The 12128-nt window shown below is 59.5% G+C and overlaps 1 protein-coding gene across 3 annotated transcripts; it reads right to left on the bottom strand.

Moving 5' to 3' along the window:
• Positions 1-240: 240 nt before the first annotated feature.
• Positions 241-10531, bottom strand: UNC93B1 (unc-93 homolog B1, TLR signaling regulator). Of its 3 annotated transcripts, XM_045558298.1 has the most exons (11): positions 10357-10515; positions 10093-10234; positions 9519-9672; positions 7228-7389; positions 6872-7004; positions 6374-6467; positions 5732-5856; positions 4941-5123; positions 4244-4517; positions 1848-1966; positions 241-955 (listed from the first exon to the last, which is right to left on the bottom strand). In XM_045558298.1, the coding sequence occupies exons 1-11, from the start codon at positions 10444-10446 to the stop codon at positions 629-631; spliced, it is 1803 nt and encodes a 600-aa protein (XP_045414254.1). In that variant the 5' UTR covers positions 10447-10515; the 3' UTR covers positions 241-628. The 3 variants fall into 3 exon arrangements, with proteins under 3 accessions (XP_045414254.1, XP_045414253.1, XP_045414255.1); XM_045558297.1 differs by lacking the exon at positions 241-955 and having other exon boundaries at positions 1096-1966; positions 10357-10531; XM_045558299.1 differs by lacking the exons at positions 241-955; positions 10093-10234; positions 10357-10515 and having other exon boundaries at positions 1097-1966; positions 7228-7388; positions 9517-9597.
• Positions 10532-12128: the final 1597 nt, after the last annotated feature.

Genomic DNA, 12128 nt, shown 5'->3' with positions numbered 1-12128 from the left:
AGGTCCCAGCAAGCCACTCCAGCCGCTTCTTTCTCCAGGGTGGATGGGGTGGGGCCGGCAAAGCAGGCGGTGTGGGCAGGGCGGGGCCTCGGACACACTCCGCCCCAGCAGGAGGGCCGAGCCCCCCACCTCTGGTCGTTCGGGGGGGTCAAGGTCTCCTACGACAGTGTCCCAGCGTCCTGGTCTGCCAGGCACACACGCCAGGTGCTCTCCGTCCCCCCAGGGCCTGAGACTCCCCAGTCAGGACAATACAAAATCTCTTTATTGCTCATTTTCTATAAAAAGTCGAGGCTCTTGGCGGACCTTGGGCATAGGAGGTGCAAAGCGCGCCACCCGCGTCCAGGCCAGTGCCCTGGGCAGGACTGGGGCGCGGGCTGCAGGGAGACCCCGGCCCCCCAGGGCACGCGCTGGGGGCGGCCCCTGGGGTTTCGGGTGCTCTTTCCAACCCTGGGCTTGGCTGGGGGTATCCAGGCCCTGCCCCGCCCTGCAGGGTGCTGCGAAAGTTCCAGGTGACCCCGGGCGCTCGGAGGGGCGTTCCCTGGGCGGCACCGAGGGGCCTTCCCGAAGACAGTGCAGGACGCACAGAGGCCCCGGACCTGACCTGCGGGTGGCCGGCCCCGGCCGCCCCTCACTGCTCCTCAGGCCCGTCGCCCCCCAGCGCCTGCTCGTAGGGGCAGGGCCGGCGGTGCAGGCCGGCGGGCTCGGGGCCGGGCCGGGGCCCTGCGGGCGGCGCCTCTTCCTCCGCGCCGTCCCCCCGGGCGCCGCCGCCGCGCTTGTCCTCCGCGTCGCTTTCGTCAGAGTTGTCCTCCTCCAGGTAGCGGTAGCCACGCACCTTGTGCTGGGGCCGCGGGATGCGGGGCTGGCGCGGGACCACGCCCCGCCACAGCTTCTGCTCCATCCGCAGATATGAGGCCGCGGCCGCCACCAGCGTCACCAGCAGCACCACCAGCTTAGCCTGGGCGCAAGGGGAAGGATGCAGGGGATCCGCAGGCCTCGCCTCGCGCTGGGACAGGCCCACTCCCATGCCCGCCTCGCACCCACAGCTCCTTCTCTGCCGCCCTTCCCTCCCCGGGAGCCTCCCCCCAAGCTGACCCTCGACTCCCCCACTCCCTCCACCCACGCCTCATGGGACCCTCCTGCAGGCAAGGCTCAAATCCCAGCACTGTCCCTGGCAGTCACCCCAGGGACCTCAGTTTCACTCTCTGTAAGAGGGGACAGTGATAATCCCCTTGCTTCACAGGGAAGATGTGCAGATGTTGATAAAGTGCGGTCCGGGCCTGGCCCTCCTGTGCAGCCGTTAGATGACTCTGTGTCCCTTAAACGCCAGTGGACCATAGCAATGCTTTTTAGACATTTTTGACTGTAACCCACAGTCAGAAATTGTACATCATAACTCAGTACATGCATACTTTCATGCATATGCCCTATTTTCTATAATATTTCATTTTTTAAAAATGCTGGTCGGGACCTGCCAAACTGACCCACCACTGTTGGGGAGCAGAGCACAAGGAGCCCACTCCCCTGCAGGCCATGGAGCGACACAGACCCTGGGCATCCAGTGCCAGCCCAACAGCTGGTGACCAGGGCAGGTGGGATGCACCCACAGAGAAAGGGCAAACTGTGAACCCCTTCAGAGATGGGTAAACGAGGCTGGCAGGAAGTGAGGCAGTAAGTGGGGTGCTGGGTTGGGGGCCACCCAGTGGACTGGGGGAATAGATCCTTGGCCAAGGGCCTGGCCTTTGGGACGGGGTACTCTTAAGGAGGCTGTGAAGCCAGGGCGGGTCCTCAGAAAGTATCTGCTTCCTGGGGGCGGGGCCTGGGACCCCCCCAGCCCCATCCAGCCTCACCTTCATGGGCAGGCTGGAGCCCAGGTACACGATGAAGATGGCCACGGCCTGCCACCAGTGGTAGATGGTGAAGATGAAGTCCTGCCTCTCCTTGTCCTCATACAGGATTCCCAAAAGTGCTGCAGGCAAGTGGACAGGGCAGGCAGAGGAGAGGTGTTACCTGGGGCCTGGGGCTGCTGATGTCCTACCTGCGACTCCCCTAGGCCCAGCCCTGGTCCCAGCCCAGGGCAGGAGAGTGCCCAGGGAGCGCTGTAAGTCGGTCCTGGGCCACCCGCTAGCGGAGCCCCTGGTTACCACGCTGCCTTGACGAAGCACAGGTGAGAGCAGGGAAGCAGGGCTGTACGGATGCAGGTGGGTCTCACTCTGGGACACATGTGTGGCCCCAAAAGAAGAAAGCTCTATGCTCAGTCCTGTCCTGTCCCTGACCCCAGGCTCGCAGTGCCAAGTATGCAGGGGCTGTTTCTCCTCAGCCAGGGTTAGGGAGGGCAAACTGTTAGCAGCAACAAACTTTCTGCCAGTCAAACCTGAAGCTAGGCCAGGCGCGGTGGCTCACACCTGTAATCCTAGCACTCTGGGAGGCCAAGGCGGGTGGATCACTCGAGGTCAGGAGTTCGAGACCAGCCTGAGCAAGAGCGAGACCCCCGTCTCTACTAAAAATAGAAAGAAATTATCTGGCCAACTAAAATATATATATAGAAAAAATTAGCCAGGCATGGTGGCACATGTCTGTAGTCCCAGATACTCGGGAGGCTGAGGCAGTACGATCGCTTAAGCCCAAGAGTTTGAGGTTGCTGTGAGGCAGGCTGATGCCACGGCACTCACTCTAGCCTGGGCAACAGAGTGAGACTCTCTCAAAAAAAAAAAAAAAAAAAAAAAAACCCCTGAAGCTAAGTGTGGGAAGGGGGAGGGGACTTGTTTTCCCAAGAATCCTCCCTGGAGTGGGCAGAACGAGCACTGGACAGGGAGTCAGGAGAGGCAGACTTGTTCTCAGGACTGTACAGTGGACAGAGTTGAGAGTTTAGAAGTACAGAGATGTGGGTTCAAATACTGGCTCTGCAGGTGACTCAGGGTAAGTTACTTAACTCCCAGAGCCACCTTCCCCGACTGTGAAATGAGCTTACATATGTTTTATGTTGTGTTATGAAATTCTAAAGTGAGAAAGCCCACACAGCACCCGGTGAACTGTGCGAGTCGGCATTAACACCTTTGCCAGGCACTCAGGACATTAACACCCCTGTCCTGAGGCTCTGCCGTGTGACTGTGCCCCAGAGTGCTGCTGTGAAGGGACACAGAGCTCCCAGGGTCCACAAGGAGGGGACTGGACGTGAAGCTGGGCAGAGGGGATGCTGGGACTAGGCCCAGTCCACATGCAACATGGGCCCAGGATACCCAGGCTGGGCTCTCCCCAGTGTTGGCTGCCCTTGAGCAAAAGGGCCAAGAGAGCATGGTCCAGAGTATGGGACTCCATCTCGTACAACAGACAGGCAGAGATGCCTGACTGGCTCTCAGATGGTGGGTGCAGGGCTCACCTGAGCCAGCCCCTGGAGCAGGCACAACCTCCACCACTCCACACCCCAGGGGTGACATTCAAAATATTAACAGCACTGGCCCATCAGAACAGATGCCCACGTGGATGCCCCACATGGCTGCACCTGCATGCACCAGCTTCACATCATTGGCATGTGCCCATCTGCAGGGGGAGAGCATCACACAACTGAACTGGGGCCCAGGCCCGCCCTCTGCAAACAGGCCGGTTCCCCAGCAGCCCAAACTTAGGGCCTAGACCCTGATACTGGGAAGACTGGGCTGGGGCTCCATGCCTGCTCCTGGCTCCTCTCTATAAAAAGGCCGATATCTGTGCCTATACCCTGGGGTGTGCCCAGGGCCACCTGCTGCTAGCCATGCTCCCTGGAGCAGAGACCCCAACATTTGCTCCCAGTGTCATGAAAATTATGCCAAGGTAGGCTCTGCCCCCTAGTATGAAAAGGAGAGATCCCTGAGGTGTTTTTCACACTGTCCCTAAGGGGTGTCCACAGAGCCCCACACTCACTCTATGTATCACAAGATCTCACACTGAACCCCCAGTGTTCATAGGGTCCTATGGCCATCCTAGAGTTTCAACAGAACATCCATGGCATGGAACTCCCATACCTGCCTCCAGGGTGCCCACAGCCCTACCCATATGTCCCCACAATGTCCACAGGACTTTCTTCCACCCCTGGAGTGTCCACAGGAATCCCCACCTACCTCTGCCATGTCCACAGGACCCCATAGCAGACCCCTTGTGTGTCCATGGGACCCCATGTCTGTCCCTGGGATGTCTATGCCCCACCAGCCACCCAGAGGTGGCCATAAGGCCCCTGCCCAGCCACCCCAGTTTCCTTAGCTATACTCACTGCTGAGTCCAGTCTTGTTGAGGGCACTGCCCACACCCCAGAGGGCGGCTGCCATGTATAGGATCCAGCTGTGTTGCAGGACCCGAGGCACAGGGGCCCAGAAAAAGAGGCTGAGGGTGAGCAGCAGGTGCAGCCCCGCCCCAGCCACCAGGGGCACAGGCCGTGGCAGCCACAGCCCCAGAAGGCCCAGGACTGAGGCAGCTGAGGCACCCAGGCTGTAAGCCACGAGGAGATAGGCCAGCCGTTCCAGCCCCACGGAGCACACGCCATAGCCCTGAGGGGACAGGGACAAGCACTGGAGGTCAGACAGCCGAGACTCTGCCCCCCACCCCCCGAGGTGTCACTTAGGCCACACACTGCCCTCTCTGGACCACTGGGTGGTAACTCCCTCCAAGGCTCCGAGGGCACAATGTGAAAATTCCTGGACTGTGTCTCTCAACACCAAGGGCTGTACTCCCCGTGAACCTGATGCTTTATGGCTGTTATACCATTTCACCTTCAGAGAGGTTAAAATACCTTGCCCAAGGTAAAGGAGGAATGGGGGCAAGAGAGGGAAGAAGAAGAGGGAGAGGAATGTTTGGGACACACTTGTACATACTTATACATAGAATTAGAACTTGTTCGTTGTTTATCTGAAATTCAAGTTTAACTGGACATCCTGTCTTTTATCTGGCAACCCGCTGCAGGCTGTACTTACCAGGGCGATGCCAGTGCAGGCAAAAAGCACCTCAAAGCCGCTGTAAATAAAGAAGGGCACGAGGTGGCGCAGGCGGAAGTCACGCACATGCTTGAAGGGCAGCTGGAAGATGTTGCCCCAGCCCACGCTGCGCAGGTCGATCTCCTCCGTGGGCCGGTAAGCGGCACCGCACAAGCCCAGCACCTGCGGACCCACGCCGTGAAGGGGCGGTCGGCCAGGCCCCGGGCCCCGCCCCCGGGATTCAGCCCCGCCCCACAGACACGCCCGAAGGTTTTGGCCTTGCCTCTAGGCCCCGCCCCCAGCCCAAGGCCCCGCCCCTCAGGCCCACCCAGAAGCCTAGCTGAGCCTTGCCTTAGCCCCGCCTCCCAGCCCGAGGCCCCGCCCATCCGACACACCAATGGCCCCAGCCACGCCCCCGATGCTTTAGTTCTGCCTCCCAGTACCGCCGGGGTTTGAGCCACACCTTCCAGTCCTTGACTCTGGGTCCCGTCCCCAACCCCCACTCAGGTCTCTATCGGTCCCCTAGGACCTGGTCTCCAGCACGACCCTGGGAACCAGGCCTAGCCCTCTCCCCCTGGCCTCTGGTTCCAACTCGGGCCTGGGTCTGCAGGCATCAGCCTCGCCTCCGAGCCTCAGGACCCTGCCCCTGCCCCTCGCCAGACCGCGCCTCCAGCCCTAAGGCCCGCCCAGAGGCCCGAACCCCGCTCGGGCCACGTCTGCAGGCCCAGACCCTTTCTCCCAAGTCCCGCTCTGCCTCGCTGACTCTGTCCCATCCCCATCCCGGGCCGCACCAGCAGCATGGCCAGAAAGGCCACCGCCATGAGCACACTCTCCACCACGATGAGGTTTCGGCTCCGCGGCAGTGTCCGCAGAACCGTCTTGTTGAAGCCGGTGAGGATGCCATGGCTGTTAGTGCCTGGGAGAGGGGCAGGAGCGGGGAACACTGTCAACCCAGCCACAGGGAAATGCAGTGAGGCGGGCAGCGGAGGTGGGTGGAGGGGCGGGTCATGTGTGCTTCCTCTGAGGAGCAGTTTGCAGGTTAGGGCCGCTGGTGCTGGGTGTGCCCCAGCAGGGGAGCATCTCTCCCTCCCTTCCCACGCACTGTATTGCCCTGAGGCTGGGGGGACACAGTCCACCTCACAGCTCCATACACTCACCCTGCACGGATTGAGCTCTGTTGGCCTGACCCCCAGAGAGATCCCACTGGCAGCCTCAGCCCAGATGGCACCTCCTCCAGGCAGCCTTCCCTGCCCTCTCACCCTCCCACCCCAGGCTGGGTTAGATGTCTTAACTACATACTCCTGCAGGGCTCTGTGCCTTGCCCACCGGAGCTGTGGCATACTGGGCTCTCAGCCCTGAACCCCGTGAGGGCCCAGTGTCTGCTGAATGACTGAATAAGGGAGGCTTTGCCCCCCCCCCCCATGAAGACTAACCGCAGCTCTGCACGTTGTACAATGTGTGGTTCAGGTCGTACAGGTAGTGGTTCAGGAAATAAATCATGGGCAGCTGGGCGCAGGCGAAGCTTAGCTGTGGACAGGGGGGCAGTTGGGGCCAGACTCAGGCACAGGGCCAGGCAGGGAACACTGGCTTGGTCTGGGTACAGCCTTGGGGGGAAAGGAGCCCTCCTACTTCCTGTGGGGCCTGGTGAGGGGGTGCCAAATGAGGTCTCAGTGGCTATGGGCGAGCAGGCTGGGGCTAGCTCCAGAAAGGTGGGGCCGGGCGTGGTGGCACATGCCTCTAGTCCCAGCTACTTGAGAAGCTGAGGCAGGATCACCTGAACCCAGGAGTTCAAGGCCAGCCTAGGCAACATGGTGAGACCCTGTCTCTATTGAAGGAAGGAAGGAAGGAAAGAAGGGGGGACTAGAGGGCTGAGACTGTGGAATGGGCTGCCCCATGGAATGCCCTACCACGAAGGGCCCCCGTGGACTCACATGGAAGAAGCTATAGAAGATGGCTTGGAAGACCAGGAGATAGGGCGCATGGGAGCCCCGTGGTGGACGCTGCTGAGGCCCCTGCTCCTCCTGCTCCTTGTAGTGGGAGTACTCGTAGTACTTCTGCGCCATCCTGGACCACAAAGGAGAGAAGGCTCTCCCTAGCTCCAGCCGCTGCCATGCTGCCACTTCCTGCACCCGAGCTACAGGCTGGCCAGCCCCAGTGTTTCACAGATGGGGAAACTGAGGCCCAGAGAGCAGAAGGGGCTCACCCAAGGTCCCCCAGCCAATGTTGGCAATATAGCGGAGGCTTGACCAGGTCTCCAGTCTTCTGCTCTGCTGTCCACCAAGCTCACCTGGTGATGTAGTTGCCCATGGAGGCCCAAAGAGGCACAATGGCCATGCCCAGGGCCACTGCTGAGGGCACAAGCGTGTAGTAGCGCTCCCAGTAGTTGGTGGAGACAAAGAGGGCATAGATGCCCACGGCCAGGAACATCATCCACTTGGTGCCAAAAAACCTGTGGACAATGGGAGGGATGCTGGCACCATGGTTCTACCAGACTGCCATGGCCTAGAACCTGATGGGGTGACAACCCCAGGTCCCAGCTCACAAGGCTATGTGAGGTGGGGAGAGACCCCTGCCCTGGAATCAAAGGCTCCAAGATGGAGTCTCAGAGATACAGACTGCTGAGTGGCCTTAGATGAGACACTCTGTCCATACACCTCAGTTTTCACAGCTGTAATATGGGCACAGTGGCCCATGGGCATATCTAGCCCTCATGCCTCTAGTCCCAGCTACTAGTGTTCTAGGCTCTCTGACTCTCCCATTCTCCAAGCTCATGTGCTCTGACTTTTGGGCCCAGGGCCTTGACTCAGGCTGAGAGAGAGAAAGAGGCCTCCCTGCTGGGAGCAGCGAGCTGGAGCCCCCACACCCCTGCCTCCCTGTCCATTGCTCCTGTGGTCAGTTGGTTTTCTCCTCTCTGGGTCTAGGAAAAAGGTCACACAGTGACAGTGGAAAGGCCTTCATGACTGACAGGATAAGGGCCCAATCAGAGCATGGAGGCTGGTCAGGTGAAAAAATCTTCTGGCATCTTCAAGTCTTAATTTGTGCTCATTAGTTACTTTCTTTGTCTCAACTTCCAGAAAGCTCAAATGTAAATGACCCTGTTTTTTTGATACTTTCTCTTCTATCCCACGGCCCTGGTTCTTTCATGATCCTGATTTTGCTATATACTACATAGCTAGCTAGGCAGTCTCCTCTGATCTAGGTCATAAAATGCACTGTACATTTGCATGGAGCAAAACAGCAAAAAGTAAAAATGCCGGTAAAAATGATCATTCAATGCTGGTGAGGCCTGGTTTAAAAAACGACACATATAGCCAGTGGTCATGCAGACTGGCATAACCCTTTGGCAAATCAGCCCGCTGGTTTGGCAGGGGGTGAACAGGTGGGTTTGAGTCACTCGGCTGGAGTTCAAACCTTCAGTTCCCCAGCTCCTGCCAGTGGAACTTGGACAGGTGTTTAACCTCATGGTTTCTTCATGTATAAAATTAGAGCATCTGCCTGGGATTGTTGCGAATGAAATTGCACTTATAAAGTACCCAGCACATAGGAAACAAAATAAGGATTAGCTGTTATTATTAAAAGTGATAGGTTTCAGGAGCCATAAACCCTTTCCTATGCCTTTGATCTAGTAAGGGCACTATGGAGAATTTATCCTAGGAATTTTTAAAAAATTATTTTCAAAAGAAGGAAACAGCTACAAGCACAGAGGGAGCTGCAACCTCCAACTCTGAGCCACAGCTCAGCGCTTCCGTGTCTGCAGAAGCCCCGACCATAAGCGCTGCGCAGGCTAAGATAGGCGAAGAGAAGAAAAAGGGAAAGTGAGCGTTGCACACACACACTCACACGCACACTCTGGTGACAAGGATGTAAATGCCATCCATTTACAGGTAACAGCAGAGGTGGGACACCAGAGGTGTCCGATTTACTGCAGAGCTTATCCTTTTTCTGGTCTCAGTTATGGTGACTCTAATGCTGTTTGTACAATTGTGATAAAGGAGATTAACAAGTAAATAAAAGGGGTGACTAACGCCCATCCAGTTTGTCCATCGGGTCCCATCCAGGAGGGTGCTGTGGAAGGGATTTTTGCTCTAGCAGGCAGGCTGTGCCACAGGCCTGCAGGGCTCAGGTCTAGAGTGGACCCTCTGGGCACCTGCCCAGCCATGCCCCTTTCTGTGAGAAACACCCTCTCAACACCCGTCACAGAAGATCAGGCCAGGGTGTGTGCCTGGGCTTTGCTGACTGATCAGAGCCTCCAGAGACTCCAGGGCCCCAACCCAGAAGGTCACAGTGGCTCTGGGCTGCGGGGGAGGACGTCACGTGGGGCACAGGCAAGCCCAGGCAAAGAGCCTGTGGGAATATGTTGCTCAAAACCAAATGTGTCCCGGGTCAACGCTCTTGTTTCCTTCCCCAAACCCAGGTTTCACCCTCTTCGCTCTCACTCTCCCAGGTCACGAAGGCCTCTCTCTGGCTCTCTGCCCAGCATGACACCAGGGCAGCTGGAGACCTCAAGGTCCAACAGCCTCTGCATCCCTTTGAGATGGGAGTGACCGCCCCGTCATCCCTGGGACAGCTGTGCCCTACCTGATGAGCACAGGGGTGTAGAGCAGGGCCGCAATGGGCGTCACGTTGATGCCCATCAGCATCTTGCTGTCGATGTCGGGCAGCCCCATGTCTCCGTACTTCACCTCGCGGTAGGTCTCATCGTAGTGCAGGATCAGCTGCATCTGCAGGAGGCCTGGGGGCAGGGAGCAGGCATGGAGGGAGCAGCCTGGCTCTGGGGGCAACCAGGCAGAGGCTGGAAGGCAAGCCTAGTGGGGAGCTCCAGGCACCAAAGGGATCCCCGATTCCAGCGCCCCTCAGGACAGAGGTCACAGCTGTGCCAAGCATTCTGCCAGTCGGTGGCAGCTTCAGCGGACCCCCACCCGCATTGCTCCGCCGGGCCTGGGGGCCCAGCAGAGGCGCCCAGCACCGCCCTCCCCCCCAGCCACAAGGAGGCTCTGGGTGGGACCTGGGACTCTGTCCTGCTTGACACCGCCCCCGCCCCACGTGGGCGGCCCAGCTGCAGCCGCGGGGAGGGCAGAAGGGGAAGTGAAAGGGGAAGGGCGGCCGGCGAGGGTGTCCACTTCCCGGCCGGCGGGGGCGGGCGCCCGCGTACCCAGGTAGACGCCGTAGGTGAGCGTGCCGCCCGCGCTGGCCGCCAGCACGTTCTTGAGCACGCCGAGGCGCTTGCGGCGGTAGTAGCGGCGCTCCTCCTCCTCCTCGTTGTAGTTGGGGTAGGCGCCCACCAGCTCGTCCAGCTGCGGGCACGCACGCGCTCGCACCGCCGGCTGGTGCCCGGGGGCCCGCGCCGCCCCCGCCCCGCCGGGACACCCCGGCCCCCGGGCCCCGCGCCCCCTCGCGCCCCCGTCCCGCTCCTCACCGGGGCCTCGGGTCCGTCGGGGACCCCCGGCCGGTCCTCGTCGCCCTGCGGCCCTGCGGCCCCCGCCACCGGGTAGAGCGGCGGCTCCATGGCCCGACCCCACGGAGGACTCGCGGCGGCGGCCCCGGGAGCCCCTGCGACGGCCCCACACTTCCTCCCTCGGCCCGGCCCGCCCCGCCCCTCGGGCCGCCTCCTCTGCGACGCTTGTGCAGGGGAGTGCCCGTGTGCCCTCTATGTGAAATAGGAGTTCAAATCCCTGCTCAGCCACTTCCCGGCTCTGCACTTTAGGAATTAGCTCCACTTCTCTGTGCCTCAGTTTCCTAACCCGTAAAACAAGGACACTCAGCACTGCTTCACGGGGCTATGGCAGAACTATAGAGTTAATGCAAAGCCTTACAAAGTGCCAGGCCCGTTATAAGCTCCCCTAAGTGTTGCCTTGGTCAGCCCCAGCCCCACCTCCAGGCCTTGGTCTTGCAGGTCATCAAAGAGCCCTGCAGGGACACTAGTGGCACCCACTGGACCCACAGCCTGAGCCCTCTTAACTTCAGTTTTGGCATCTGCAAATGGGAGCTCGGGTAGGGCCACTGGGAGGCGGGGACTGTGGTGGCTGCTGGACTGCAGTGGGCAACACCACCAACACCCTGCAGCCAGGTTCACAGCCTCCTGCACCCACCCAGCGGGTGCTGGGTTCAGGGCTGCAGCTGGTGCCCAGGGGGCTCCCACCCTGCGGAGCTGACACTCCATAGCACTGACTGTCCACCTGGCTGGAACCACTTGGGACGCTTGTTTAAATATCCAGAAAACTGGTTTGCAAAAGCTGGCTGGCTAAAACAAAACAAAACCCCCCAAAAGGTAGAAAATATCCAGTTCCCCTCTCCCCTCTGTTCCTCCTGATCTGAGTTGAGTCCGATTCACAGGCTGTTGGGAAGTCCCCAAGCTGAGGTGTGCCAAGGAACCTGCCCAGTGCCTGGCCAGCAAATGTCCAGGAAACAGTGGCTGCTGTTTTTAGCTGAGACATGAGGCTCCCAGGAGTCAGGGGTGAAGGGCTCACCCAGCGCCGAGGACCCCAGCCTGACTCCTATGTAAGAGCACCCTGGAAACATCATGGGCCGAGGACTCAGGCCTGGCCGGGTTTGAATCCCCATGTGTCCTCCCTGGGTGGCTCTGGCCAGGTCACTATACTCTCTGTCGTCTCCGCCCTAAAGCACAGACAGTAATGTCTGAGCAGCATATGAGACTTGTGAAACGTCTGGCACACAGTCAGTGCTTAATAAAGGTTTGCTGAGTGAGCAAATGAATGAGTGACTGGCAATCTCTACAGCTTATTGAGTGCCGACTGTGTCCTGGGCACTGTGCCCCTGCGGCCTCTACCTTCACACCCTGGCAGGGGTCACGCTGGCCTCTGGGGGTCCCTGCTCCTTGGTGCCAGGGTGGGTCTAGCCTTCAAGGCCAGCAAGGAGAGGAAGGAAGGCAGGGCCAGAGCCTCAGGGACAAGGCCTGGGGCAACCACTCCCTCAGGAGGGCAGGGACAGGTGCAGGAGGCGTTCTCAGATGTTGAGCACCTACTGTGTACCAGGTGCCTTCTAGATATGCAATTGTTTGACCTTCATAGCAGCCCTGTCAGGCAGGTAGACTCAACACCATTTTACAGGTGAGGAGAGGAAACTGAGGCCTAGCCAGGGGACCTGACTTGCTCAAGGTCACTTAGCAGGTGAGCTGAGGAGCCTGTCGGCAGGTGAGGCAGTGAGATGCTCTTAGGCAGGTCTGAGGCC

This window comes from Lemur catta, chromosome 7 (assembly GCF_020740605.2).
Source record: "Lemur catta isolate mLemCat1 chromosome 7, mLemCat1.pri, whole genome shotgun sequence".
NCBI classification, from domain to species: domain Eukaryota; kingdom Metazoa; phylum Chordata; class Mammalia; order Primates; family Lemuridae; genus Lemur; species Lemur catta.
Note: the sequence above shows the minus strand (reverse complement) of the source record. Positions and strands in the feature narration are given on the sequence as shown.

Bases quoted from the DNA above. Each gene is read 5' to 3' on its own strand.
- UNC93B1 (XM_045558297.1), bottom strand. From the start codon at position 10,446: ATGGAGCCGCCGCTCTACCCGGTGGCGGGGGCCGCAGGGCCGCAGGGC. The intron at 9,673-10,092 runs GTACGCGGGCGC...CCCTGCCCCCAG, and splicing joins CACCTACGGCGTCTACCTGG to GCCTCCTGCAGATGCAGCTG. The intron at 1,967-4,243 runs GTGAGTATAGCT...ACTTGCCTGCAG, and splicing joins CAACAAGACTGGACTCAGCA to CACTTTTGGGAATCCTGTAT.